General features: G+C 48.5%; 1 protein-coding gene across 1 annotated transcript; it reads right to left on the bottom strand.

Moving 5' to 3' along the window:
* Window positions 1-917: 917 nt before the first annotated feature.
* On the bottom strand, window positions 918-18,498 carry LOC126993131 (homeotic protein female sterile-like). The gene is made up of 8 exons (XM_050851993.1): window positions 15,005-18,498; window positions 14,535-14,766; window positions 10,122-10,417; window positions 9,385-9,579; window positions 6,620-6,656; window positions 2,944-3,024; window positions 1,415-1,662; window positions 918-972 (listed from the first exon to the last, which is right to left on the bottom strand). Exons 1-8 carry the CDS (start codon window positions 17,719-17,721, stop codon window positions 918-920), a joined length of 3,861 nt encoding a protein of 1,286 aa, XP_050707950.1. The 5' UTR covers window positions 17,722-18,498.
* Window positions 18,499-25,000: the final 6,502 nt, after the last annotated feature.

The following is a 25,000-nucleotide window of genomic DNA, read 5'->3' as shown; positions in this document are numbered from 1 at the left end:
TCGATTAATTCTAAATGGCTTCAAAACTTAAGATACTGTTCTGATGTCACTGGAAGTGGTTCCAATCTTCAGATGATTTGAGAACACTACTGATGGTTTCATGCCTTCAGATACTGTTTCAAAGCCACTGCAAATTACTTCAGATCTGATCTTGTTTGCGGACACTGTAAATGACTTCAGGTCTCCTTCAGATAGGGTTTTGAGATCACAGTGATTAGCTCATGTTTTCATATATGGCTTTGAGGGAACTGTAGATTATCTCGTGAGCACAGAAGGCGATGGCCCGTATGGACCGTGTGCGCGTCCTTTCTTCGCAAAACCACCGGATGAGTACTCGGGTTCCACCAAGAAGATGAAAACATTGTCGTCATCTGGTGATATTTTTCGATCAGTTTTTGGCGTCTTAGGAGTGAAGGGTTTGGAGGTCTTACGGCTGGGTGGTCTGCGTGTTGTGATCCGGGCACTTGGCGAGTGTCCTGTGTGTGGTGGCCGACGTTCGGGAGTTAGTGGTCTGTGTTTTGTGATCTGGGCACTGGGCGTGGATCCTGTGTGTGGTGGCCGACGTTCAAAAATCAGTGGTCTGTGTGTTGTGATCTGGAGACTAGGAGAGGATCCTGTGACTAGTGGCTGACGTTCGAGAATCAATGGTCTGCGTGTTGTAATTTGGGCACTGGGCGAGGATCCTGTGACCGTTGTCTGACGTTCAAAAATCAATGGTCTGTGTGTTGTAATTTGGGCACTGGGCGAGGATCCTGTGACCGTTGGCTGACGTTCAAAAATCAATGGTCTGTGTGTTGTAATTTGGGCACTGGGCGAGGATCCTGTTACCGTTGGCTGACGTTCAAAAATCAATGGTCTGTGTGTCGTGATCTGGGCACTGGGCGAGGATCCTGTGACCTGTGGCCGACGTTCGAGAATCAGTGGTCTGCGTGTTGTGACCTGGAGACTAGGAGAGTATCCTGTGACTGGTGGCTGACGTTCGGGAGCAAATGGTCTGCGTGTTGTGATCTGGGCACTGGGCGAGGATGCTGTGACTGGTGGCTGACGTTCGAGAACAATTGGTCTACGTGTTATGATCTGGTCACTGGGTGATGATTTTGTGTCTGGTGATTGACGTTGAAGAACAACTGGTCTGAGGGTCGGGTCTAACGGGTTTAAAGAGGATCTCACATTTGTTGCCTGACGTTCAGGAACATATGGTCTGCGTGATATGGTCTGGGGGTTGATCGAAGGTCTTGTGTCTGGTGGGTGATGGACGGAAACAGCTGGCCGCCGGGTGGTGGGGCGGGGCCTAGGGGAGGGACCGTCATCCAGGCTGATGGTCAGGTGTATCGCCGGCGGGACCTGTCCTGACGCTGGCGCCGGGACGCTGCTGCGGGACCGACCAGTTTTCGAATGCGGGCTGTCTCCTGACGTGTGTCGGCTGTCAGAGGGACTGGGGGTGGAGGTGCCGGATGACCCTCCTTGGTCGGGGGATGACTGAGCCTTGAGCAGTGACTCTGTATTGCGGAGCAGCTGAGCGTTAAGCAATGATTGGGTGTCGATGAGTGTCTTCAGGTTGGCGACAGACTGAGCGTTGCTCGACTGTTGGGTGTTGGCCGCAGCCTGGGCGGCAGGGGCTGGCGCTGGGACCCTGACCACAGCTGGGGCACTGGAAACGGCCTGGACGGGGACGTTAGAAACAAAGTTTGGGTGAATCACATTATGTGGCTTGTTGAAATCTAGAGGGTTCAGAAACGATTGTGTGTTGTGAAATCTCTGGACACTTGTCAAGGCCTTTGCTTTCCTCAGTAACTCCGTGTGACGCAGTAATCGAGAAAATTGCGATAGTATCCGCTGGTCTTGTAGCGCCTGAGTAGTGATCCCTGCGTGAGGTGCTACTGCTGGTGGTGATGGTGGCGGTGGTGACTGCACGATGCCGGCAGCGCGAGCACTAAGCAAAGACGCCACGTTGAGCAGCGTGTGAGCGTGACCGGGAGACCCTTGGCCGTTGAGCTGCATAAAAGCATTGAGCAGCGACCGAACGACGGTGGACGACGCCTGAGTATTGGATGACGGTGGTGAGACCGTGGTGAGGCGTGGCTGTGTGTTAGGGGAGGAGTTGGCCTCGTCTACAAACACAAACACGGGAGGTCCGGGCTCTTCCTCCTCGTCCTCGTCAATCATCTCATCAACCTCTTCTTCACTTTCCTCGAAGTTCTCGAGCAGAAGACTTAAAAATTCCAGGGTTAACTCGGGGTCTTCAAAGATGCTATCCATGATTGAGCCTTCCTTCTCCTCTGAGTCCTTTCCAATGCTGACCGCTGAGTCTCTGACTGAGGGAGACCCCAACGAGAAGCTTATGTTTCGAAAAAGTGATTGGTCAATACCGGGATTGTCAAACTGTAACGCGTTGTTCAGGAAGGAACCCAGTATGTGATCTGAGGTCACTGGGGTGTTCCGTAGGCCAGCACCTGCCACGTCACTCCCTGAACCCGGCCCATCCACTGACTGAAGAGGCGGAGAAGAGGGACTAGGAGGAGGAGGCCCTCTAGATGCAAGCAACGGAAGCAGGGATGGCAGGGCCGTTTGAACCAGTCCCTGAAGACCCCCTTGTTGGGTTCCTGGAGCTCCGACTGCTTGTGCCCCTGACAACTGACTGGTTGAAGTGATAGGGAAGGGGGCTTGTTGAACGACTGGGAACAGAGACGGTTGGGCGCTTGAAAACTGAACTTCTTGAGAGTCTGAAAACAGAACTTGTTGAGTGGGAAGAAACTGGACTGGTTGACTCGTGGGAAGCTGGATTACTTGATTCGATGGGAACTGGGTTGATTGTGCTCCCGTAAACTGAGCTTGTTGACTGCTTAGTAGTAGAGATGGTACAGCACCTTGAAAATGAACTGGCTGACTGGCCGTGAGCTGGCTTTGTATATCAGTAGTTGACACCTGAGCTGGTTGAGTGACTAGAAACTGGACAGGAGTGCCAGAGAACTGAGCTTGTCGTGTGGGTGGAAGCTGGATTTGATGAGTAACCGGGAACTGTACCTGATGAGGGAAAGGGAATGGGACTTGCTGAGTGGCAGGAGACTGGATTTGTTGGGTGGCTGGGAAGTGAGTTTGCTGAATGAAGGAAGCTGAACTTGATGGGCGACTGGAAACATATCTTCTTGAGTATCGTCTTTGTACTTTAGGTGATTGGAACGTTGGAACTGGACAGCTTGAGTCTTGGGTTTGCGAGTGGTTATGAATTTGGTCTGATGCTCGGCTGACTCAGCTGATGACTGATGGGACTGATATCCAGTTAACTTTGCGGATGGGTGGTGGGTACTGTGGCTCCTCTGTTCTGGAGCATAAGGATACAGCGGCTCCTGCGTGGCCCTGAACACTGCTGACTGCGACGATGGGAACACGACGAGCTGGCCGGACGGATATACTGCCAAGTTGGCATCTGGGGCAGTGTAAAGCGAGGGCGGGGGCGCCTTAGGGTAAGGATCCTGCCGACTATCTTTGTTGGGACGAACCGTAGGAAGAAAGACATCCTCAACAGACGAAGAGGAGGATTCCGTGGGACGGAAAGCTTGTTGGACTGACGGGGACGCAGGCCGGAAGCGAGGCTGCCGGGTGCCTAAGAAAGACACTGAGGGTAGAATCTGCTGAGGGGCTTGGCGTAGGGGCTGGGGTGACGGCCGAGATGAGGAGTGAGGTGAAGGGGTGGCCACACGCTGAACGAATGCTGGCACCACAACAGGCGCCATGGCGGGCTGCGGGGCGTGTGGGGGAAAAAGGGCAGGAACGACGATCGGCACCACTGAATCCACAATGTCGGTGACAAAATTTGTAAATCTGGATCCAGACTCGCCCGAGGTGGATGTCCTGGACGGGTTCGCTCCCACGGGAAAGGGCACACCTACGCCTGGCGCACTGATGTCGTCAAAGTCAACATCGTTAGCTACCTGAGAGGGAGAGAGGAGACTAGAGATAAAACGACGAAGGAAATAAAGATGAAATAATCTTAGATACCACGATTTGCTCGGTTAGTCGCATCCAATAAGTCTTTCTCGAGTTATCGTTATTTCACTTAGTACTATGTTGCAACAGTAAGACGTATGATTAAGAAGAAGAATGAAAAATTATAAATATTATGAAAAAAATGCATCTTCACAATTAAAACATTTTGAAATTAGATCAATAACGTAAAACTGTTGAAATGAAAAGAATACACTTATAGTGTTACTTAACATATATATTTGGGGATAAGTGCAAGTATAAAAAATAATGGCATCACAACAATAACAACAACGAGCAGCAGCAGTAATAGTGACAGAAAAATGAAAACAAATGATAGTGACATCATATTAAACATCTAGTGTATAATAATAATAATAATAATGATAATAATAATTGTAGTAAGTCATGCGTGCGTCTCGTACATCAGTGGGACCCGCACTTGAACGTTATATACACTCAGTATAGTTTTGTAACTTCAGACCCAGAAGAGAAATTACCCAACACTTCGGGACGGCGTGAAGAACAAAATTTCCCTAAAGCAACGGCTGTCTTAAATAATGCCACCTCAACCCTCGACTTGGCTCAGAACAACTTCGAGACTTCACTTCCTAGCCACACCATCTCCGTCCCGCCTCTCCCATCTTGCCATCTATTATATACAGAGAACACTTTGACCACTTGGCAGCTCCGTAACAATACAAAACTATCAATAACTACATCCATCACTATTGGCCATCGGTACCTGTGAGCTTCAGACAAACCTTCACTAGGACTCACATGCAGCGCGGAACTTTTTTTCAAGCGAGGTAGGAACACTTCTTTAAATGACTTTCTACAGATCTATGTCTGTGTTTTAATTCATGTGAAAATACTAGTTGGCCAGGAATCGCACACGTCTTTATGTCATGAAATGCTGACTCGGTATTACAGGAGGGTTGCTGATGCTCGGGGTACTGAGAAGTGTCTCTCGCTGAAAACGTGCCAACCCTCCCTCGCTTGAGTCATTCGGGAACGAGTCGTTAGGATCAGCACCCAGTGACAGTACAAACCCGTCTAGGTCTATGAATGCCTCCCTTCCAGACGCGGGCACCCTCCTCCGTAAGTGCTGGCGGGCGGGCGGTCTTCGGTGGGCGGACTGGTGAGGGCTGGTGAATGGTACGTCTAATGCTTCGAGGCTTGGAGAATACGATCTTTGGGTGGGTGTTTCGTGCAGGGGTGGAGCAGATCTTTCATTCAGGATGCGGCGAATGGCCAAGTGTATGGCGGGTGTTTGTTGGCCAGGACTTGGCAACGCGATGTGGCTGTCTGGGTGTTCTGGTGACGCGGGAATCTTGGGTGTGGTGGTGGTGCGGGATCCAGCTTGTTCCAGCAGGGACTGAGCCTCGAGCAGTGACTGTGTGTTGCGGACTAGTTGAGCGTTAAGCAGCGACTGGGTGTTGATGAGAGTCTGAAGGTCGGCCACAGATTGAGGGCCGGCGAGGGACTGGGCACTGTGAGGCTGTTGGGTGTTGGCAGCAGCCTGAGCGGTGGTGGCTGGTGCAGGCACGTTGCTAACAGGTTGGGCAGGGAAGGATGGCACCAACGGTGTGTGGAGAGGCTGGGGGCTGGGGAATGTTTGGGCACTGTGGAAAGGTTGTGTATTCCGATGAGCTTGGACGTTGCGTAAGGCCTGTGCGCTTTTTAACAACTCTGCTTGACGCAACAGCTGCACGTATCGCAATAGTATCTGAGCGTCCTGCAGTGCCTGGGCGTCGTCCGCTGCCTGAGGGGGTTGTGGTGGCGGTGGTGGCGGCGGTGGTGGCTGAGGATCACCCACAGTTTGAGCATTGATAAACGATGCAGCGTTGAGAAGCGCATGAGCGTGGCTCGGCGACGTCTTGCCGCTGACCTGCGAGTGAGCGTTGAGCAGCGAGCGGACGATGTTGAACGACGCCTGTGTGTTGGGCGACGAGGAAGAGGTGCGGCGCGTCGGTGTGCTGCCAAGGGAGGGAGACGCGGCGTCATCCAGGAAAACAAACACTGGCGGGCCGGGGTCCTTTTTAGCCTCCGCTTCCTCGCCACCCCCTCCTTTGCTCCGTCCTCTGCTTGTCCCCCTGTCGCTGCCGCCACGTCCTCTGCCAAGTAAGAGGCTGAGCAAAGAACTCATTCCCTCTGGGGCACCGAAAAGTCTGTCCAACAATCTGCCCCTCGAGGAACCTCCAAGAAGTCTGTCTAAGAACCCACTTCTTGGGCGGTCAGAGCGTCTCCCAACAAGCTGCCTCTTCTTGGGCTACCGAGGAGTCGTCCTAAGATACTGTTACTCCGTCTTCTGTCAGCTGACCTTCGGCCCACTCTGAAGGAGGAGTTACGCACAGAGGGGGACCCAAATGAGAAGCTCAGATCCCGAACGAGTGATTGGTCAAGGGTCGGCGAGTCGAATTCCACAGCGTTGTTGAGGGCGGAGGCGAGGATGTGGTCTGAGGTGACCGGAGTGTTGCGTAGAAGGGACCCGCCCACCTCATCCCCTTCCCGTCCTGAGCCAGGCGCAGGAGACGAAGCGGAAGATAGCAGTGCCGCGCGTAGTAGATTCAAGAAGAGCGATGAACGAGCAGGTGAATTAGTGGATGACTCTGTCCCTGGGAGCTGGGCTTGCCTGCTGAACCTGGGCACAGCCGGTGGAGTGTCCTGGTCTGCGGAATGATGGGAGAGGAGGTCATCTGAAAAGCCTGGGAGTTGGACTATGCTGTATTCGGACACAAGTCTCGAGTCAACTGGCGTCTCGAATGCTTGAATGACACGTTTGTGGGGATCTTGTGTGCCGAGAAACTGAACTTCTTGAGCGAATCGTATATTGGGATGATAACTAAGTGACTGGCCGACATGGTGCATGGTTCCCTGAGATGCCCTGGACACTGGTGGCTGAGAGGACGGGAATTGGACGTGATAATGACCAGCCGAAGACGTTATATTCCCACCTGCTGCCGGATAGAGGAAAGCCGAGGAGTCCACATTGAAAAGATTCTGATGAACACCTTGAGCTGAAGACGGAGGCAGCTTTGAGAGGGAGAACTTCTCATACGATGACTGTGAGGAGACCGTGGGGAGGAAAGTTTCACTCATATCTGGAGTCGCAGTGGGCAGGAAAGGTCGTCGAGTCCCTGAAGGTAACACTGTAGGTAAGAATACCCTTTGAGTGGTTAGTTTGAGAACCACAGATGAAGACGGAGGCGTGGGCTGGGTCGTGGGTGTCGGTGTGGGGGTGGGAGTGGCTGCCGGCCGGGGTGAGGGTGGTGGTGTGGTGTTCGGTGTGGCACCAAACACGGCTGGGTCATCGCTGGGAGCCTCTGTCCCAGCCACATCCGCGATACTGTTTTCATTTGAAGACTGAGAATCGTCCGACGCGGTGGATGACTTTGTCGGGTCTGTCAGCAAAGGCAGAAGCGGTACATCTGCGCCAGAGTCATTGTGGTCGACAAATGCATCATCGTTATCTGCCTGAGAGGGAGAGAGGAGACTGGAGGTAAAACTAGAGAACAAACGAACGTCAAATACATGAAGACGTTACTACTGGATAACCGTAAGCTACATCATAAGTACACCTAATCATTGATACATATGTTTCACGCCAAGTTGCCTCCCGTGTTTTCAGATACCATAACCACCGAACGACACTCATTCCCACCCCTTCAGAGTGCCAGCTGCACACGCTGCCACGCACACCCCACAGGTACAAGATCTACAAAGGTTTCATGACGCAGTAACTTTCGTGCATATGTGCCCAAGTGTGTATCCTCTCGCATCGCGCCAAAATATTCCTTCATTGTGTTGATTTATAGAAAAAAATATATCAGAATCAGACCCGCAAAATGAACACAAGTGTTCTAGCGAGTGCCTAAATTTTTGTTTAGTTCACCCGTCTGAAGGACACTATCCTTCAAGACGCGAATTTAATCTGAAAAAAAATGCATTGCATGCTTTTGTTCCGTCTAAGTAATGGCTGGAAAAAAGAATCTGAAAAATATGAAGTCGTCTGTCTTCCTTCAATTAAAATATTGAGCAAAAGAATGTAAAAAATATTTTATTGATCAATTAAAGTGATAACTAACGAAAGTTTTTCCTTCTGCCTCCCTGACTGCCTCGACATAATTATGGAAGAGTGCATACATGCATATGATACCCAATGTTTTCTTCAAAAAAATATATTTAAAATTTAATACAAGATCAACTAGAACAGATATTAACGTAGTGGTACAATGAAAATATAAAAAAATAGAAACTATAATAATGAGATGGAGGCGGGCGAGCCTGCTTCCTGATATCACAACAGTTGACTCTTCACACACACGGAAACCCTTCCGAGCCTCAGCACGGCGGGCGAGTAAACGAACACTTCGCGGCCGTGACGAGAGCGATGCTTCCCTCACTCAAGTACCAGCTTAGGTAATGATGAGTAATGCCACCTTGTCATATATCACTATTAAGAAATCCGGCTAAACTAGTATAAAAGTTTTCAATGCACTTCAAAATAAAGTTCTGAGTTTTTAATATATTCACTGTTTCACATATATTATGTTCTAGCCCTTCGATTCTCCGATAATAATATATGTAAGAAAATAGGTAATATCCTGTTTATTTAACGTATCATTTACCCTCAATCACTCAATTTAGTAACTTTTTTTAGCATGTGTCAAACATGTGCCATGTGCTCTTGTTCTGATCCACAGACAGTCAACGATGTGTCTTCCTCAACAAAAAGTTCTTCACAAACAAATTTTATTACAGTTACTGGCGATCCACACTAAGCTGTTTCCTTCTCTACATAAACACGTTATCACTCGCGTCGTGGCCGCTCCCAGCCCCTGGCAGCGTGTTTGGTCACTGCGAGCCACGGGTTTGGGAAAACTAGCCGCTCGACCACTGCCGAGACTGTTTTGCATCACGGACACTCATGATTTTGGTAACAGCAAAACACTCACAACTATGGTGCCCACACTGCACCGTAATATATTCGACATTACGAGTTTTTTGGGGGGTTCACGCGTGGCAAATGTCCTTAGGTCCGTAAATGTCTTAAATTCACTTCTGCGTCACTGATGGTCGGCGCTTCACCATCGGACACAACCGTCTCTCGCAGATGCCGTGCCGACCCTCTCCCAGGCAGAGTGTTGTAAGGATCGACAGTCAGGGATAATAGGACCCCGTCCTCCCCTAACACTTCCCCTCCTGACGGAAGCGGCTTCGAGTGCTTTCCTTTGGTGGGAGCGTGAGGGAGATCTAGGCAGGAACTGGTCTCTGGATGAGGGATGACGTCTCTAGGTGTGAGACAGCCGGCTCCTGCCGCTGCCGCGGGAACGAATGTTATGTAGAGGGTAAACTTCAACTGATCTGCCGCGGCTGGTCAGTTGGGCCGAACGTGACCGGGGAGTGCGGGGAGGGAGGGGTGACTCCTCGGGCTTCACTGAACGAGTCTTGAGCAGTGACTGAGTGCTGAGGAGCAGGTGGGCGTTCAGCAGAGACTGGGTGTTGATGAGGGTCTGTAGGTTGGCGGTGAACTGGGCATCGTGGGGCTGCTGTGTCTTGGGTTGAGCGGCAGCAATTGGCGCTGGGGTCCTGCTGTGTAGCGCCTGAGCGTTGCGTAAGGCCTGTGCACTTTTTAACAACTCTGCTTGACGCAACAGCTGCACGTATCGCAACAGTATCTGAGCGTCCTGAAGTGCCTGGGCGTCGTCCGCTGCCTCAGGGGGTTGTGGTGGCGGTGGTGGCGGCGGGGTGGATGAGGATCACCCACAGTTTGAGCATTGATAAACGACGCAGCGTTGAGGAGTGCATGAGCGTGGCTCGGCGACGTCTTGCCGCTGACCTGAGCGTGAGCGTTGAGCAGCGAGCGGACGATGTTGAACGACGTCTGTGTGTTGGGCGACGAGGAGGAGGTGTGGCGCGTCGGTGTGCTGGCAGGGGAGGGAGACGCGGCGTCATCCAGGAACACAAACACTGGCGAACTGGGTGCTTTCTTCTCGTGGCCATCGTCGCCACTCCCATCACGGGCATCGCCTCCACCTCGTCCTCTATGCTTCGAGTTCCTACCACCACGCCCTCTATCAAAGTCTTCTTCGGAATTTTCGTGATCAGTCAGCAGAAGGCGGAGGAGCTCTAACGCTGTTTCCGGGTCTTCAAAAAGTCTGTCCAGGAATGAGCTTGCTGGGGCTTCACGTTCATCCAGGAAGGAGGTCCCTCGCTCCCTTGACTCCCTGTTCACGCTGAGTGAAGAATCACTCACCGTAGGAGAGCCCAGAGACACACTGATGTCCCGGAGAAGCGACTGCTGTAGCATGGGTGAGTCAAACTCTACCGCGTTGTTCAGGATCGATCCCAAGATGTGGTCTGAGGTAACTCTGGCGTTCCTCAAGGCAGCTCCACCCACGTCACTCCCCGAACCCGGCCCGTCGACTGCCTGGGGAGGTGGAGGGCTGGGAGCGGAAGGCGTTCTGGACGCAAGCAACGGAATCAGGGATGGCAGCGCTGCCTGAGCCAACCCTTGAAGACCCGCTTGCTGAGTTCCAGGAGTCCCGGCTGTGTGTCTCCTTGAAGAATGGGCCGCTAAAAGGTTTGCCAGAAGGCTATGGGAGGGTTGAGTGCCAGAGGACTGAGGAGTCTGACTACCAGTAAGCGGAACGGGTTGGGCGGCTGAAAACTGGACCTCCTCAGAATCTTGGTCACGGGCTCGTTGTATTATTGGGAACTGTACTGGTTGGGCGGCAGGGAACGAAACTTGTTGGGTGACTGGAAGCTGGGCTGGCTGAGTGGCTACAAACTGGACAGGCTGCCGGATATGGACTTGGGATACTGGTGCTGGCTGAGAAGCTGGCAATTGTGCTGGCTGGGCGACTGTGAATGGGACTGGCTGGAATACTGGTAACTGGGCCGACTGAGGAACAGTGAACTGGGATCGCTGAGGAACTGTGAACTGGGTGATTTGAGAGACAGGGAACTGAGCGTGTTGACTGACTGAGTGTTGTGCTGGATGAGCGATGGCAAACTGGTTGGGTTGGGTTTTGGTCAGCTGTACTGGCTGAGGAACTGAAAACTTGCCTGGTTGAGAGATTTGAAACTGACTTGGTTGAGTGGCTATAAGCTGGACTGGTTGAGCGACTGGGATGTGAACTGCCGGAATATGTGAAGGATGGGTAAACTGGGTATTTTGCAACTGTCTTCTGCTAGCAACTGGAAACTGAATTGGTAGTGCCCCTCGGAGCTGAACTTCTTGAGAATCCGAGAATTGATCTTCTATTGAATCTGGGATGAGGTACTGTTGAAGTGGTGGAATGTAGGACGATCTCGGAGCTTGACGTTTGGGTGTTAGTGCCCTTGGTGAATTTGCTATTTGACTGGGAGGTAAATACTGTTGACTGATGGAGGTAAGGGTTTGTACACTGGCTGTATTCGGAGCTGTCTGAGGGTAGGAGAGCTTCTTTTCTTGTCGGTGAGTTTCATGATTGGTTGTCTTAGCATTCGGGTAGTTGGTCCTGAGTTCACTTGGAGCAGCAGAAGTGGCTTCCTGGTTGGACCCAAGCACTACTGGTGGAGTGGATGGGAAGACGACGAGCTGAGCAGATGGATAGACGCTTACGGTCCCGTCTGGTATGACATAGCTGGGCGTCGTGGATACTTTCGGCTTTGGGGATGAGCTTACTGGTTTGTCCAGAACTGGAGGCACCGTGGGGTAAAGACTTACGCCGCCCTCTGGTGGTGAATACTGATACCCCGTGGACCCCTTGGGTTTGGGAGAGGAGCTTAGTTGTTTGTTCTGGTCTGGAGGCACCGTGGGATAAAACTTTGTGGTACCCTCTGGTGTGGAATACTGATACCCCGTTGACACCTTGGGTTTAGGAGAAGAGCTTGTCGACCACTGATCTCCACGGCAGGAACCACTGTGGACTGATCTCGTTGGCTGGTTTTGGATGAAGCTGGGCGTACGGTAGGAAGGAAAGCTGGGTAAGGCGGCTTGGTGGAAATCTGGGGTGCAGGACTCTGCGTAGGACGTTGACGTCGATAAGGGCGTCGAGTAGGACGTTGAGTAGGGCGTCGAGTAGAGCTGTATGTGGGACGTGGAGTAGGGCGGTATCTGGGACGTCGAGTAGGGGGGTATGTGGGACGTCGAGTAGGGCGTGGTGTGGGACGATATGTTGGACGGCGAACGGTGCAAGCTGTGGTCAGTGGTGGGATTACAGGCTGGCCGACGGCAGGGAGGAGAGTGAACGCTGGTGCAGGGTGAGGCGAAAACCGGCCGGGAGCCACCGAGTCCGCCAGAGCCGTGACAAATTCTTCACTTGAGGTGTCAGACTCGTCCGAAGTAGGTGAGTCGAGGAGGCTGTCCAGTAAAGGCAGACGAGCACCTACGTTAGTGATGCCGTCAAAATCTTCATCGCTATCTGCCTGAGAGAAAGAGAGGAGCTTGAAGACAAGACTCAGGGGATGGGAAAGGTCTGTGCAGTCAGGCGTTTTGCTTTGCTCAAGTGTTCAGTAGTTAAAGTTGTTTTCTTGTCGTGAGTCTTGGAAGCAGTTATCATAGCAAGCCGTTTACCTACCCATACCCCATCGTGCCGGCGAATATATTTACACACACACACACACACACACACACACACACACACACACACACACACACACACACAAAACATACGTCACACATGGAATTCACACACCGCCATTTCCTGTTGACAGCCGCTGCATGCAATAGTTCCCCCGCTTTACTCTCCCCCTCGTGCTACCAGGACAAATATTTTCCTTCTGTCTATCTTTTTTTTGTTCCATTCTCTATTCCACTGTAGAAAAGCATAAGAGTGCATATGATACACTTGAAGTATTTATCTGACAATTGTATTTGATCAGTAAGAAGCGACAATAAATACTACAATAAATAACACAATACAAATAATAATAAAAATAACAATAATAATAATTATAATAATAATAATAATAATAATAATAATAATAATAATAATAATAATAATAATAATAATAATGACGGCGCAACATTCTGACAAGATGGAAAGGAGGTGGAAGGAAATACAGGTATATGAAGGTGAGAATTCGTGACTAGTCTACCTGTTGAAGACTTTCCCCTGAAGAAGACTCGGAAAGCGAAACTAAATAGTCGGGATCCGTCTCACCTCCAAAGCAAGTGTTTTCCTCCGCCACCTTTTCAATAATACAACAATAATAATAATAATAAATGGGCTTGTGTGTGTGTGTGTGTGTGTGTGTGTGTGTGTGTGTGTGTGTGTGTGTGTGTGTTAAAGGAGTACTTGGTATCAGCTAATAGTTTGCTTTTATCAACACAACTATTGCTAACGCGAAACAAGCGCTGTCTGCTACTTGAGTAAAGTTATCCTCGAGCAAGTAATGGTTCAGCTGCTCTAAAAGCCAATGTTTTCACTGAGGCGATCACTGACAAGGTATTTTTCGAGTAGCGTTTCGTTCTTCCTTTTCAAATTATTTTCCAATAACATAAATATCATCAAACTGATTTTCCTTCTTTTGTCGTTAAGATTTTATTTCACTCTAGTCTGATGGTTTGTTTCCCTTGTGATTGTACTACAGACCTTAATAGTTAATAAAGAGTCACACACAATAAATTAAATAAATACATAAATAAGCAATAAATTACTTAAATAAATTAATTAATGGCTAAATGGTTGAATAAATACATAAATATATAGGCCATAAATTACTTATATAATTAAATTATTGGCTAGATAAATAAATAAACAGCATCTATCTACAGGGAATATATGAGTGAGAGAATTGCTAAGTAAATTAAGTTACCCAAATAAATATACATCAAATTGAATAAATAAATAAATAAATAAGTAAATAAATAAATAAATACTAAGACATTGTCCAGTCTTTTCTCCAGCGCTGCCTTCCGAAAAACGGTAAGCCGCCACTCAGACCCACTCGGTCCCTGATACACGAGTTTCACCCGCCTTGGCCGCACCGCCACTCCAACGCCGCGAGTTGCCGGAACGCACTAACTCAAATCTTCACAGAGAAACTCGTACCTTTCCCGCCTCACAGTCTTGCAGCATTTAGTTTTTCCTTGCAGAAATTGTGTTAGGTTGAAACAATTTTAGTTTTGAAGGCGACATAATATATACTTGCAGTGATGTTGTACTGAGGCGGTGATGTCCGTGGCGGGTGGCTCGTGTTGCCTTCTTGCCCATCTGGAGTCAAGGGGTAAAAGGCTCAATAATCAGAGACAATTGAAGTTCCTCTCCATTATTATCTTGTGAGGAATCCCACACAGACGGAGAAGGTCTACGAGTGTAAGTCTGTGTGCTGGACGCAACCGGTAAGTCTTGTGGCCGGCGGCCGGTATGGGCACGTCTTTGGCTGGGGCTGGGACGTGGCGGCGAGGTTGGCTTTCCGTCCAGGATGTGGGTGATAGCCAGGTGCACTGCTGGGGGAGCTGTCTGGGTAAGGTGAGTTTTGCTACTGAACGAGCGAGCGGAGTCGAACAATTTCTTCTCTGCTAATTCGTATCGTTCAGTTGGCGGGAGGTACTGAGCCTTGGGCGGGACGGGCGTGGTAGTGGTGGGTGACTTCTTGTGTTCAGGTGATGACTTAGCCTTGAGCAGTGACTGTGTGCTAAGGAGAAGCTGTGCGTTCAGCAGTGACTGGGAGTTGATGAGTGTCTGCAGGTTGGTGTTGACGAGGGACTGGGCATTGCTAGGCTGCTGGGTCTTGGCAGTAGCCTGAGTGGCGGCGGCTGGCGCTGGGTAGCTGGCCACAGCCGGGGATCTAAAGGGATTCAGTGGTGACTGGGCGCTGGTCAGGGCATGTGCTGTCTTTAGCAACTCGGCATGACGCAACAGATGGGCGAAACGCGACAATATTTGTTGGTCCTGCAGCGCCTGGTTGTTATGCCCGGCCTGAAGAATCGGCAGTGGTGATGACGTCTGAGAGAGACCCGCGGACTGACCACTGAGCAGCGACGCCGCGTTAAGCAGAGCCTGAATATGGCCCGGAGACTCCTGGCCGCTGAGCTGCGAAAGCGTTGAGCAGAGAACGAACGACGCCGGACGATGCCTGAGTGTTGGAAGACAGTGGCTGTGTCTTCGGGGGAGCGTTGTTGTCGTCCACAAATACAAGTACGGGAGGTCCGGACTCTTCCTCAGGGCCCACATCAGCATTCTGGCGTGCACCTTTGCCCCGTCCCCGCTTCTTGCCACCACGCAGCACATCCAGGAGTCCACCAAGACCTCCACCACCGCCACCACGCAGCACATCCAGGAGTCCACCAAGACCTCCACCACCGCCACCACGCAGCACATCCAGGAGTCTACCAAGGCCACCCCCACGACCTCCGTCCCCGCCATCCTGCAGCAAATCCAGGAGTCTGCCAAGCCCTCCACCACCGCCACCCTGCAGCAAATCCAGGAGTCCACCAAGATCTCCACCACCGCCATCCTGCAGCAAATCCAGGAGTCCACCAAGCCCTCCACCACCACCACCACCCTGCAGCAAATCCAACAGTCCGCCAAGCCCTTCACCCCCACCACGGCCTCCACTCCCACCAAGGGCCTCGATGCCACCACCTAGCAGACGCAGGAAGCGAATGGCCATCTCTGGGTTCTCGAGGAGTCTGCTTAGGAACGATGGTCTTCGCCTGTCTCCTCTTCGGCGGCCCTTTCTCAAAGAAGAGTCGCTGACGGACGGTGTCCCGCTGTCCTCTGAGCTTTGTTCCTCACTCGTCTGACTGGTTCGGGGAGCGGTGGGGGAGGTGGAGGGACGAGATGAAGACGAAGCTATCCCGGAAAGCAGGGACGGCAGTGGGGAGCTGGCCAGACCTGGAAGACCCTGTCGAGGGGAAGATGCGGCCCCTCCCTGACGCCTCGAGTGGCGGGAATGATGAGAATGTTTGTGACTTTTTGAACGACCAACTTCGTGAGAATCTGTCTCAGCTGTGAGGAACTGAGGCTGTTGAATGGCTGAGAACTGGGCTTGTTGAGAGACTGGAAACTGGGCAGGCTGTGAGACTGGGAACTGAGCTTGGGAAACGGGGAACTGTGCTGGCTGTGCGACTGAAAACTGAGTTGGTTGTGGGACTGGGGACTGAGCTTGGGAGACTGGGAACTGGGCTTGATTGACCGGAAACTGGGGCTGGGCTACTGGAAACTGGACTTGAGAGACCGGTAACTGGTTTTGTGTAGGCGGTGCTTGAGGATGAGTAACTAGAAACTGGGGTTGTGTGCCCGGAAATTGTGAATGTTGAGATGCTGGGAAATGCCTTGGCTGGGCACCAGTGAACACTACTTCTTGAGAATCTGAGAACGGACCGACTGGAAAGAAGATTGACTGAGCTCCGAGAGAGTGAGTTCTATGAGACATTGGTTGAGCGGCTGGAAACTTAAGTTGTTGACTGACGGGAAAGTGGGATTGCTGCTGGACTGGAAACTGAGCGTGATGTGTGACTGTGGACTGGGCTGGATGACTGGGTGGAAACTGTGCCCTTGTAAACAGCGCAGCTTGAGAATCTGAGAAATGGGCTTGCGTAACAGGTAAATTGGCTGGCTGAGTTCCTGGAAATTGTATGCTCTGAGGGGCTGCCAACTGCGGTTGATGATTGAGGAATTGGGCTTGTGGAGCTGGAAACTGAGCTGGTTGATTGACTGGGTAGCTTCCTTGGTGTGAAGCCGGAAACTGACCTTGTTGTGGAGCTGGAAATTGGGCTTGATGAGTGGCTGGGAACTGGCCTTGCTGACTTAACAAATCTGATTGGATGACTGGAGAGCCAGCCTGTTGAATCCCAGATGACTGTACCAGATTAACTGGGTACTGACCGTGATGAGCAACATGTAACTGGGGCTGAATATACCTTGATGACGGACTATCTGGAACACCAACTGGGGGCACGTATTCCTGAGTCACAGAAGTATGAATGTATGGAGGGGTTGGATACTGGCTCTGTGGATGGCCGAGGGAGTTGTAGTGTGTTAAATTGGATGAACCACCAACAGAGGACACATATTCTTTGGTGACCGAGGTTTGGGTGTGTCGAGAAGCTACGTACCCGGGTTTCTGATGAGGCGACTTTGCTTGAGATTTTGGCAGGGAATACAGCGCGGGGGTTTGGTAGCCACTAGCCACAGGAGGGGGGTTGTTGGTGTGATCGCCAGCTGTTTTCTCCAATGAGTAATGTGTCTTGTGGCTACTTGACTCACCGGAGGAGTAGTGGGCGTGATGCCCGGTTGAGTCAGCTGATGAGTAGCGCGTTTTGTGGTCCTTTGACTCACCAGACGAGTAGTGAGAGTGGGCAGGTGATGAGTAGTTGGTGTGATGACTAGTTGACTTGCTGGATGAGTAGTAGTATTTGTTACCACTTGGCTGGCTAGGGTTATTCTTGTCTTCCTCGGCGGATGAACGAGGAGCTGAGTACACAGGAAACTCAACATCTGGAGGTAAATACAGCGAAGGAGGGGAGACCCTGGGGTAAGAACTTCCATGCCTGTCTGCCCTCGCCGAGGATGGAGGCACCGTAGGAAGAAAGACCTCCTCGTTCCGTAAATGGGAGGGCACGGTAGGGCGGAAATCTTGGCGAGTAGAGGGTGCAACGGTGGGACGAAAACCTCGCTGAGTGCCCCCTGGCGACACTGTAGGTAAGAAGGGCTCTCGGGTAGCTAGGGATGAAGACTCTGGGGGAGGTTGGGTTGAAGAGGCTGTGGACTGGACAATGCGGTTAGACGAGGATTGCATTGTGGGCTGAGGTGGAAGCAGGGGTGCGAGTTCAGCCCCAGGCACGGATGCAGGGAGAGGTGCTGGTAAGGGTGCAGGGAGAGGAGCAGGCAGGGGTGCTGGAAGGGGTGCAAGTTCAGTTGTGGATTCAAGTGCAGACTGAGAAGACGTGGACGAAGACGATCCAGACTGTGATGGTGAAAGAGCCTGGGTGGTGGACAGAACTTCATGTTGGATTGCGGGTTGCCCAACACCAGACTGGAACAGAAATTCAAGTGCAGACTAAGGCGAGGGTTTGTTCAGGGCACGCGATGTGGAGGCAGAGGAGCCAGACTATGATGGAAGAAGAAGAGAAGACTGAGATGTAGACAGAGTTTCATGTTAGACTACAGGTTGCCCTACACGAGCTGGAATTATTATTTTTTTTTTTTTTGCTGGACTTGAGAGAGAAACAAAGCAGAAACAACGATTGGGTCAATCAAAGGAACGGTGGTGGCGGTGGTCCTGGTTGGCTCTGGCAGCAAAGGCAGAGGCACAACTATGATTTGACCATTTACGTTCGGTGTGTCAACATCTTTGCCCACCTGAGAACAGGAGAAAGGTGTGTAAAGGTACCACTGTGATGAAGGGAGAGACGATATAGTTACAAGTCATGCTAAATTGACATTGCACGGAAGAAAAGATAAATGCAGTTGGAAGAAAAAGACTTTACCCTGTGAAGACGAAGATGAGGAAAGAAAAGGTTAATGCAGATGGAAAACTAAGATTGTACCTTATGCACACAAAGCTATGGAGAAAAAAAATTAAGCTGGAAGAGTAAGATTATATACCCTGTGAAGACAATAATAGCCAAAGAAAAGATAAATACAGTTGGAAGAATAAAATTATACCCTGTGGAGATTAAAATAGGGTAAAAAGTTAAATACAGTTAGAGGAAAATTTTTACTTTGTAAAAATTAATAGCTTAGTCTGAGATAGTGAGATTTGAAAGGAGGGAAAGGTCAGTCAGAAGGTGATTGTAGCATGTGAAGAAAACTAAGAAACGAGAAAAAGATCATGCGCACCTATTACAGAAATTTAAATCTATTGTTCATCAAAATTCAAATAAAAATGTATCCATTGCTGACGTATCCTCTATATCTGACTACACCAAACTGTTCTAAAATATCCAGTGTTCATCTTTAGGACCAGAAGACCTAGAGCCAATGCCTTGTACCTACTATGAAGACTTAAATTCATTGTCGATCATAAATAAAATTGCTATCCTATTCTATCTATCTGACTACACCAAACTGCACTTATAATATCCAGTGTTCACCTTTTTGACCAGAGCAAGATCTATATCCAAAGCTGTGTAGAGTACCTAATGAAACTTAAACTTAAAATCAGTGTTACCAATCATATCCTCACCTGATCATGCATCCCGAACAGTCACGCACATACAGGTGGTTCCCAGGTGTCTGCAGGTGCTACTCACGGCGGCACCACACACCTGCCACGCCCCGCAGGTATGGGATGGCTACACCTGTCACCTCATCACTACACCTGAGGCTTCGTGGTTATGACGGGGACTTCACAAGTACGCTTAAGACATTGATTGGGAAGTGTGTAAAATTTCTTTGTTTATTTTTTTTGTTGTTGTTTATTTGTTTGTGGGTTTGTTTGTTTCGTTGGTGTTCAAAATGATGTGAATAAATGAAAAGAATGTGTATTTGTACGTACGTGAGTGTGTGGGTAAGTAGATGAGACAGACAAACAGACAGACAGACAAATAGACAGACAGACAGACAGACAGACAAACGCAGTGGCACCAAAGATCTTGTAAATGGTAAAGATCCACCATTCCGAGGCTTCCATTATAATCTGTCGATGTTTGGACACACACACACACACACACACACACACACACACACACACACACACACACACAGATCAGATAGAAGCAAAACCCAAAACAAAAATCAAACCAAAATAAACAGAAATTACCAACCATACGAGGCACAACAATTTTAAAGACTCATCACTGCCCCCTAAAACTTCCCTAACAACCACCACCTCGATACCCCAAGAAAGAAGGAGAATCATCAGCCCATACAGGAGCAACTAGCAAGTGACATCCCTCCTCCAAACCCAAACAGGCACTGAGAGGCATGAGGAGTCACCTTTAAGGACGCAATGGGAAGGTGTGACGCAAGTAGTGACGTCACGCCTCTGTGTTAAAAGCATCATGACCTGACCGTTGCCTGACCTTGACGAGAGAAAAGAAAGAGGAGGAGGAGGAGGAAATGAAAAAGAAAAACGATGATGAGAAGGAAGATAGGAAGAGGAAAAGGAAGAAGATAAGAGAGAGAGAGAGAGAGAGAGAGAGAGAGAGAGAGAGAGAGAGAGAGAGAGAGAGAGAGAGAGAGAGAGAGAGAGAGAGAGAGAGAGAGAGAGAGAGAGAGAGAGAGAGAGAGAGAGAGAGAGAGAGAGAGAGAGAATAAAATGATTCGGTGATAATAAATAAAAGTAAGGAACGAAAGAGAGAAAGATAAAAAGAAAGAAAGAAAGAAAGTAAGAAAGAAAAGTAATAAAGAGAAAAGCCGTAAGCTATCATCCAAATAATCATTGCCAGAAAATATAAGGTAATGAAAACGAGAGAAAACAAATCGTAACAGACAGACGATGTGATATAAGTAGTAAATTCGTGTGTTTTTAATTTCGTTCTTTTATTGACTCCGTTTCTTGGCACTATATATATATATATATATATATATATATATATATATATATATATATATATATATATATATATATATATATATATATATATATATATATATATATATATATATATATATATATATTCCTAATAGTCTATTCTGTATACTTGAGGTAGTCTATTACAAGTATAAGCCTTTTTTCATTCACATTCTAACACTAAATTGGCAGACTAGTCAGTATAAGTCTTTTACTAGCATATAAAAAAAAATTACAAACACCCTCTTAACACTTTTTTTTTTTACAACAAAGGAGGCAGCTCAAGGGCACAAAAAAAAAACAATAATAAAAAAAGCCGGTTAATCGCTGCTCCAATAAAAGAATCAGAAGATGTGGCCAAAAGCAAGGTCAAATTCGGGAGGAGAGGTGTCCTGACAGGAGGAAATACAGATGAAGGAAGATTGTTCCAGAGTTTACCAGCGTGAGGGATGAAAGAGTGAAGATGCTGGTTAACTCTTGCATAAGGGGTTCGGACAGTATAGGGATGAGCATGAGTAGAAAGTCGTGTGCAGCGGGGCCGCGGGAGTGGGGGAGGCATGCACTTAGCAAGTTCAGAAGAGCAGTCAGCGTGGAAATATCGATAGAAGATAGAGAGGCAACATCGCGGCGGAATTTAAGAGGTAGAAGACTATCAGTAGGAGGAGGAGAGCTGATGAGATGAAGAGCCTTAGACTCCACTCTGTCCAGAAGAGCTGTGTGAGTGGAGCCCCCCCCACACGTGAGATGCATACTCCATACGAGGGCGGACAAGGCCCCTGTATATGGATAGCAACTGCGGGGGGGAGAAGAACTGGCGGAGACGATACAGAACGCCCAACCTCGAGGAAGCTGATTTAGCGAGAGAGGAGATATGAAGTTTCCAGTTGAGATTTTGAGTTAAGGATAGATCGAGGATGGTTAGTGTTGATGACGGTGACATCTGAGTGTTGTCGAAGAATAGGGGATAGGTGTTTGGAAGATTGTGTCGAGTTGATAGGTGGAGAAATTGAGTTTTTGAGGCATTGAAGGACACAAGGTTTCTTCTGCCCCGATCGGAAATGATAGCAAGGTCTGAGGTTAAGCGTTCTGCAGCCTCCTGTCTGGAGTTGTGTACTTCCTGTTTTGATGGTCTTCTATTGAAAGAAGTTGAATAATGCAGAGTGGAGTCGTCGGCGTACGAGTGGACAGGACAGTTTGTTATGGAAAGAAGATCATTGATGAATAACAGGAAGAGAGTGGGTGATAGGCCAGAGACCTGTGGAACGCCACTGTTGATAGGTTTAGGGGAAGAGCAGTGACCGTCTACCACCGCAGAGATAGAACGGCCGGAAAGGAAACTGGAGATAAAGGAACAGAGAAAGGGATAGAATCCGAAAGAGGGCAGCTTAGAAAGCAAAGACTGGTGCCGGACTCTATCGAAGGTTTTCGATATGTCTAGCGCAACAGAGAAAGTTTCACCGAAACTGCTAAGAGAGGATGACCAAGAGTCAGTTAAGAGAGCAAGAAGATCGCCAGTAGAACGCCCCTTGCGGAATCCATACTGGCGATCAGATAGAAGATTAGAAGTGGAAAGGTGCTTTTGAATCTTCCGGTTAAGGATTTATTCAAAAGTTTTAGATAGACATGAAAGTAAAGCTCTTGGGCGGTAGTTTGAGGGATTGGAGCGGTCACCCTTCTTAGGCACAGGCTGTACAAAGGCATACTTCCAGCAGGAAGGAAAGATAGATGTTGATAGGCAGAGACGAAAGAGTTTGACCAGGCAAGGTGTCAGCACAGAGGCACAGTTTTTAAGGACAATAGGAGGCACTCCATCAGGTCCAAAAGCCTTCTGAGAGTTGAGGCCAGAGAGGGCATGGAAAACATAATTTTGAAGAATCTTAATAACAAGCATAAAGGAGCCAGAGGGGGGATGAGTAGGAGGAATATGCCCAGAATCGTCCAAGGTGGAGTTCTTACAGAAAGTTTGAGCGAAGAGTTCAGCCTCAGAAACAGATGAGACGGCAGTGCTGCCGTCAGGGTTAAGGAGAGGAGGGAAAGAGGAAGAAGTGAAATTGGAGGAGATATTTTTGGCTAGATGCCAGAAGTCACGGGAAGAATTAGAAGAAGCAAGGTGTTGACATTTTCTATTTATAAAAGAAGTTTTGGTAAGTCGGAGAATAGATTTGGCACGATTCCGGGCTGAAATGTATAGATCAAAGGTAGTGGGAGTTCGAAGGCTCTGGAACCTTTTGTGAGCTCCCTCTCTATCTTTAATAGCACGAGAACAAGCATGATTAAACCAAGGCTTTTTAGCATGAGGAGTAGAGAAAGTACGTGGAATGTATGCCTCCATTCCAGAGACAATCACCTCTGTGATGCGCAGAGCACACACAGAGGGGTCTCTCTCCTGGAAGCAGTAATCATTCCACGGGAAATCGGAAAAGTACATCCTCAGGTCGTCCCACTGAGCTGAAGCAAAATGCCAGAAGCATCGCCTCCTCGGTGGGTCCAGAGGATGTACAGGAGCGACAGAGCAGGATACAGAAATAAGGTTATGATAGGAGGAGCCCAACGGAGAGAACAGTTTGACAGAGTAAGCAGAAGGATTAGAGGTAAGGAAGAGGTCTAGAATGTTGGGCCTGTCTCCAAGACGGTCGGGAATACGAGTAGGGTGCTGAACCAACTGCTCTAGGTCGTTGAGGAAAGCAAAGTTGAAGGCTTGTTCACTAGGCTGGTCAGTGAAAGAGGATAAAAGCCAAAGCTGGTGGTAAACATTGAAATCTCCTAGGATGGAGATTTCAGCGAAAGGAGAGTGGGTCAAGATGTGCTCCACATTTCGACTTCAAATAGTCAAAGAATTTTACATAGTGTGTAGAGTTAGTTGATAGATAAACAGCGCAGATATACTTAGTAGTAGAATGACAATGAAGAATTAGCCAGATGGTGGAAAACTCTGAAGAGTCAAGGTCGTGGGCACGAGAGCGAACGTAGACACAACATCCGGCTTTCGAATGAAACTTAGGATAGAGATAGTTGTAAGGAACAGAGTAGAGATTGCTGTCAGTAGCCCCAGAAACTTGTGTTTCGGTGAGGAAAAGAAGGTGAGGTTTAGAGGAGAGGTGGTGTTCCACAGAATCAAAGTTGGAACGAAGACCGCGAGTGTTGCAGAAATTGATAAGGGGGAGGTTCCAGGGGTTATCAGGACACCTCTCAAGTCGGCAGCCAGAAGGGGAGTCCTCCCTGGGGGAATTTATGGTCCCCCCCCCAGGCGGGGACTCCGAGGCAGTTATATGCGTTATATATGTTAGTTGACATGCTAGTACAACCTTTCTTTCAATTACCAACTAACTTATTTTTCTTCTAATCTCTTTTGGCATCTCATGGAGCGTTCTAGTGATCAAGGCTGTTATAGTGGTTTAGTTTTAAGACTTTGGAATCGACTCTGATCTTCTAATCCCTGCCATGGCCTCCTGGTCTGCCCAAGGTGGAGGGAAGACAGGGGAGCGTAATTTTCCACCTGCTCCTCCTTTGAAAGAGAAACGAAAGGAACCTCTCTCTCTCTCTCTCTCTCTCTCTCTGTGTGTGTGTGTGTGTGTGTGTGTGTGTGTGAGAGAGAGAGAGAGAGAGAGAGAGAGAGAGAGAGAGAGAGAGAGAGAGAGAGAGAGAGAGAGAGAGAGAGAGAGAGAGAGAGAGAGAGAGAGAGAGAGAGAGAGAGAGAGAGAGAGAGAGAGAGAGAGAGAGCGCAAAGTTCGTGAGGAATTCAAATATATCCATTCTCCGATTTTAGAGGAATTTTAATAGAACGATATTGGATGATAGAAAAACAGGAAGAAAAATGGGAAATAGATAGTATGAAAAAATAAAGCAAAGTAGAAGTTAAACAAATACATAAATAGATAAAGAAGAAGAGAACGAAAATGGACGAGAAAACAGGAAAAAATGTTGGAAAATAAGAAAAAATAATACAGCAAAGTAAGAGAGAGAGAAAGAAAGAAAGAAAGAAAAAAAGAAAGACAAAAAGAAAGAAATACCGTACTGAATGAAAACACCTGAAGTGGATGACCTAAACAACCTATATAGCTAGAAAAAAAAAAAAAAAAAACTCCTCCATCTCTTGTTCAAACCCGCAGCAAAAATAAAACGAAAATACAAAATAAATAAAAACAATAACTCGGAGATATTAACACAGCACTGAACACACACTCAGAATAACAACACCAGAATAACAAAATATTAAGTTGCGAAACCAATGTCTTGCAAAATGAATCTAACTGTGAAATTCAGAAACAGACAGACAGGCGGGTAGTAAAGATAAATAAAATGATGGACTGGTGTATATTTTTTTGACAGTAAAGGAAGCAGCTCTGGGCAAAAACAAATTAAAAAAAGGTCACTAAACACAGCTCCCATAAAAGAAAAATAGAGAAGTGGCAAAGAGAGGTCAAAAAATAAAAGAAAGATAGACATATATTTTTGACCGTAAAGGAAGCAGCTCAAGGGCAAAAACAAATTAAAAAAAGGTCACTAAACACAGCTCCCATAAAAGAAAAATAGAGAAAAGTGTCCAAAAGAGAGGTCGAAG

The sequence above is a fragment of the Eriocheir sinensis genome, unplaced genomic scaffold, assembly GCF_024679095.1.
Source record: "Eriocheir sinensis breed Jianghai 21 unplaced genomic scaffold, ASM2467909v1 Scaffold566, whole genome shotgun sequence".
Classification (NCBI taxonomy): Eukaryota; Metazoa; Arthropoda; class Malacostraca; order Decapoda; family Varunidae; genus Eriocheir; species Eriocheir sinensis.
Note: the sequence above shows the minus strand (reverse complement) of the source record. Positions and strands in the feature narration are given on the sequence as shown.

Coding starts and splice junctions, on each gene's coding strand:
- LOC126993131 (XM_050851993.1), bottom strand. CDS start 17,721: ATGCAATCCTCGTCTAACCGCATTGTCCAGTCCACAGCCTCTTCAACC. Junction 14,767..15,004: donor AACGCTTTCGCAGCTCAGCG/GCCAGGAGTCTC, acceptor GAATCCCTTTAG/ATCCCCGGCTGTGGCCAGCT. Junction 10,418..14,534: donor CCACGCCCGTCCCGCCCAAG/GCTCAGTACCTC, acceptor CCACCTCCCCAG/GCAGTCGACGGGCCGGGTTC.